The sequence below is a fragment of the Calidris pugnax genome, unplaced genomic scaffold, assembly GCF_001431845.1.
Source record: "Calidris pugnax isolate Ruff unplaced genomic scaffold, ASM143184v1 scaffold439, whole genome shotgun sequence".
Classification (NCBI taxonomy): Eukaryota; Metazoa; Chordata; class Aves; order Charadriiformes; family Scolopacidae; genus Calidris; species Calidris pugnax.
Window position 1 is genome coordinate 29181 of NW_015092982.1, and position 4018 is coordinate 33198.

At 58.7% G+C, this 4018-nt stretch overlaps 1 protein-coding gene across 1 annotated transcript in view; it reads left to right on the forward strand.

The window, feature by feature from the left end:
* The window catches only part of LOC106900634 (neuroblast differentiation-associated protein AHNAK-like), a gene marked incomplete at its 3' end in the record, with an annotated part of 45669 nt that overhangs the window by 2719 nt on the left and 38932 nt on the right, over positions 1 to 4018 (forward strand). Inside the window, exons 2-3 of the mRNA XM_014962767.1 lie at positions 384 to 537; positions 3791 to 3978. Of these exons, the coding sequence (XP_014818253.1) occupies positions 384 to 537; positions 3791 to 3978 (342 nt within the window). The remainder of the gene's footprint in view (positions 1 to 383; positions 538 to 3790; positions 3979 to 4018) is intronic.

Sequence of the window (4018 nt, forward strand, 5' to 3'; positions counted from 1 at the left end):
AAGAAGATGAAAAAGGCCTGGCCCACCATAACCACTGGCTCCGCAGAGGTGGCAAATAAAGGTGTGGGTAGGAGAGTCTTCACAAAGGTGTCCCTGGTGCGCACAGGTCATTCTAGTGAAGCTGCAAATGGCTGCCTGGGGGGCTGGTGCAGCCCCGTGCTGGCTGTCGGGAAGAAATCCCTTCTGGCAAGCAGAAAGGAGCAGTTTTCCTGCAAGGAACGAGCAGCCGAGAGAAATTTTGCAGCTCTGGGCGAACCTCAACCGTTGCCAAGCTGCTCCCTCCCATCAGGTCGGACCCGCTTCCCCCCCCCCCCCCCCCCCCAGTCCAAAACCCACGGCCTTCTCCTCCCTCCATCACCTTCTCCTTCTCCCTCTTCCCCCAGATGGAGAAGGAGGAGGAGACCCGGGAGATCCTGCTCCCCAACTGGCAGGGCAGCGGCTCCCACGGCATCACCATCGACCAGACGGACGACGGGGTCTTCGTCAAACGGGTGCAGCAGAACTCCCCGGCCGCCAAGATGGGCGTCGTGAAGGAAGGTGGGACCATGGGATGGCAGGAGGGCTTGGGTGGGAAGGGACCTCTCAAGGCCACCTCATCCAGTGCCCACCACGGGCAGGGACATCTCCCAGTAGATCAGGTTGCTCCCACCTGGCCTTCAACTCTTCAAGGCCATGGACTGGTTTGGGTTGAAGGGACCTTCAACGGCCACCTCATCCAACCCCACCATGAGCAGGGACATCTACAAGACCAGGTTGCCCCAAACCCCATCAAACCTGGCCTTGAAGCCTCCAGTCATGGAATGGTTTGGCTTGAAGGGACCTTCAAAGGCCACCTCATCCAGTGCCCACCACAGGCAGGGACATCTCCCAGTAGATCAGGTTGCTCCCACCTGGCCTTCAACTCTTCCAGTCATGGAATCATGGACTGGTTTGGGTTGAAGGGACCTCTCAAGGCCACCTCATCCAACCCCACCATGAGCGGGGACATCTCCAAGGTTGTCCAACCTGGCCTTGAACTCTTCCAGTCATGGAATCAAACTGGTTTGGGTTGAAGGGACCTCTCAAGGCCACCTCATCCAACCCCACCATGAGCAGGGACATCTCCAAGACCAGCTTGCCCCAAACCCCATCGAATCTGGCCTTGAACACCTCCAGGGACCTTCAAAAGTCACCTCATCCAGTGCCCACCACAAGCAGGGACATCTCCAAGACCAGCTTGCCCCAAACCCCCTCGAATCTGGCCTTGAACACCTCCAGGGACCTTCAAAAGTCACCTCATCCAGTGCCCACCACAAGCAGGGACATCTCCAAGACCAGCTTGCCCCAAACCCCATCGAACCTGGCCTTGAACTCTTCCAGTCATGGAATCATGGACTGGTTTGGGTTGAAGGAACCTTTCAAGGCCATCTCATCCAACCCCACCATGAGCGGGGACATCTACAAGACCAGGTTGCTCCAAACCCCATCAAACCCCTTGAACCTCTCCAGTCATGGAATCATGGACTGGTTTGGGTTGAAGGGACCTCTCAAAGCCACCTTCTCCAACCCCCACCATGAGCAGGGACATCTACAAGACCAGGTTGCCCCAAACCCCATCGAACCCGGCCTTGAAACCCTCCAGTCATGGAATCATGGACTGGTTTGGGTTGAAGGAACCTTTCAAGGCCACCTCATCCAGTGTCCACCACGGGCAGGAACATCTCCCAGTAGATCAGGTTGCTCCCACCTGGCCTTCAACTCTTCCAGTTGCAGAACCATGGACTGGTTTGGGTTGAAGGGACCTTCAAAAGTCACCTCATCCAGTGTCCACCACAAGCAGGGACATCTCCCAGTAGATCAGGTTGCTTTGACCTGGTCTTCAACTCTTCCAGTCATGGAATCATGGACTGGTTTGGGTTGAAGGGACCTCTCAAGGCCACCTCATCCAACCCCCACCATGAGCTGGGACATCTCCAAGACCAGGTTGTCCAACCTGGCCTTGAACTCTTCCAGTCATGGAATCAAACTGGTTTGGGTTGAAGGAACCCTTCAAGGCCACCTTCTCCAACCCCACCACGGGCAGGGCCATCTCCCAGTAGATGAGGTTGCCCAAAGCCCCGTCCAATCTGGGGCGTCTCAGTGGCCTCCTCTGGTCCCTCTCCCCCAGCTCCGTGTCCCTCTGATGTCCCCAGAGCTGGTGGCAGCGCTGGGGGGGGGGTGTCTCCCCACGTGGGGGCATCTGTCCCTCGGGGGGGGCACCTTGGTGGGGAGGAGGAAGGGGGTCCCCACTCAGGAGGAGGAGGAGGAGGAAGGGAGTCCCCGCTCAGGAGGAAGAGGAAGGAGAAGAAGGAGGAGGAAGGGGGTCCCCGCTCAGGAGGAAGAGGAGGAAGAAGGGAGTCCTTGCTCAGGAGGAAGAGGATGAGGAAGGGGATCCCCGCTCAGGAGGAGGAAGGGAATCCCCACTCAGAAGGAGGAGGAAGGAGAAGGAGGATGAGGAAGGGAGTCCTTGCTCAGGAGGAAGAAGAGGGTCCCCAGTCCTTGCTTGAGAGGAAGAGGAAGGGGGTCCCCACTCAGGAGGAAGAGGAAGGAGAAGGAGGAGGAAGAAGGGGGTCCTTGCTCGGGAGGAAGAGGAGGAGGAAGGGGGTCTCTGAGCAGGAGGAAGAGGAAGGAGAAGGAGGAGGAGGAAGGGAGTCCTCGCTCAGGAGGAAGAGGAGGAAGAAGAAGGTCCTTGGTCCTTGCTTGAGAGGAGGAGAAAGGGGATCCCTGCTCAGGAGGAAGAGGAGGAGGAAGGAGTTCTCTGATAAGGAGAAGGAGGAAGGGGGTCCCCGCTCAGGAGGAAGAGGAGGAAGAAGGGGGTCCTTGCTCAGGAGGAAGAGGATGAGGAAGGGAGTCCCCACTCAGGAGGAAGAGGAAGGAGAAGGAGGAGGAGGAAGGGGGTCCCCAGTCAGGAGGAAGAGGAGGAGGAAGGGGAACCCCACTCAGGAGGAAGAGGAGGAGGAAGGGAATCCCCTCTCAGGAGGAAGAGGAAAGAGAAGGAGGAGGAGGAAGGGAGTCCTCGCTCAGGAGGAAGAGGAGGAAGGGGGTCCCTGCTCAGGAGGAAGAAGAGGAGGAAGGGAGTCCTCACTCAGGAGGAAGAGGAAGGAGAAGGAGGAGGAAGAAGGGGGTCCTTGCTCAGGAGGAAGAGGATGAGGAAGGGAGTCCTCGCTCAGGAGGAAGAGGAAGGAGGAGGAGGAGGAAGGGGAACCCCACTCAGGAGGAAGAGGAGGAGGAAGGAAGTCCTCACTCAAGAGGAAGAGGAAGGAGAAGGAGGAGGAGGAAGGGAGTCCTCGCTCAGGAGGAAGAGGAAGGAGAAGGAGGAGGAAGAAGGGGGTCCTCGCTCAGGAGGAAGAGGAAGGAGGAGGAGGAAGGAAGTCCTCACTCAGGAGGAAGAGGAGGAGGAGGAAGAGGGTCCCTGCTCAGGAGGAAGAGGAAGGAAATCCTCACTCAGGAGGAAGAAGGAGGGGGAAGGAGGTCCCAGCTCAGGCAGAGGAGGAGGAGGAAGAGGAGGAGGAAGAGGGGGTGCAGCCCTTGGCGGAGCTTGTTGTGGGGCAGATTTGGGGGTTGATTTTTCTTTTTTTGGGGAGGGAAATGGGTTCTTTTTGTCCATTTTTCCATCTTGGCCTCGCTTCCTTCCTCCTCCTCCTCCTCGGGGAGAGAACCCCAAGAGCGGTGGTTGCTCCCCGTTTGGCTGTTGGTGGGGATGGATTTTGGGGGGGTCCCTTCCCCAATATCTCACCTCTTGACCCTCCCCCCCCCCAACCCCGCCCCCCAGGGGACCAGATCGTGAGCGCCACCGTCTACTTCGACAACCTGCAGTCGGGGGAGGTGACGCAGCTCCTCAACAGCATGGGCCACCACCGGGTGGGTCTGCGCCTCCAACGCAAAGGGGACAGGTCCCCGCTGCCGGGACAGGCCTGGTCACACGAGGTCTTCTCGGCCACCACCCCCGAAGTTGTCCTGGTGGGTCCTGGTGAGGGTGGGGTGGGAGGAAGAGGAAGGG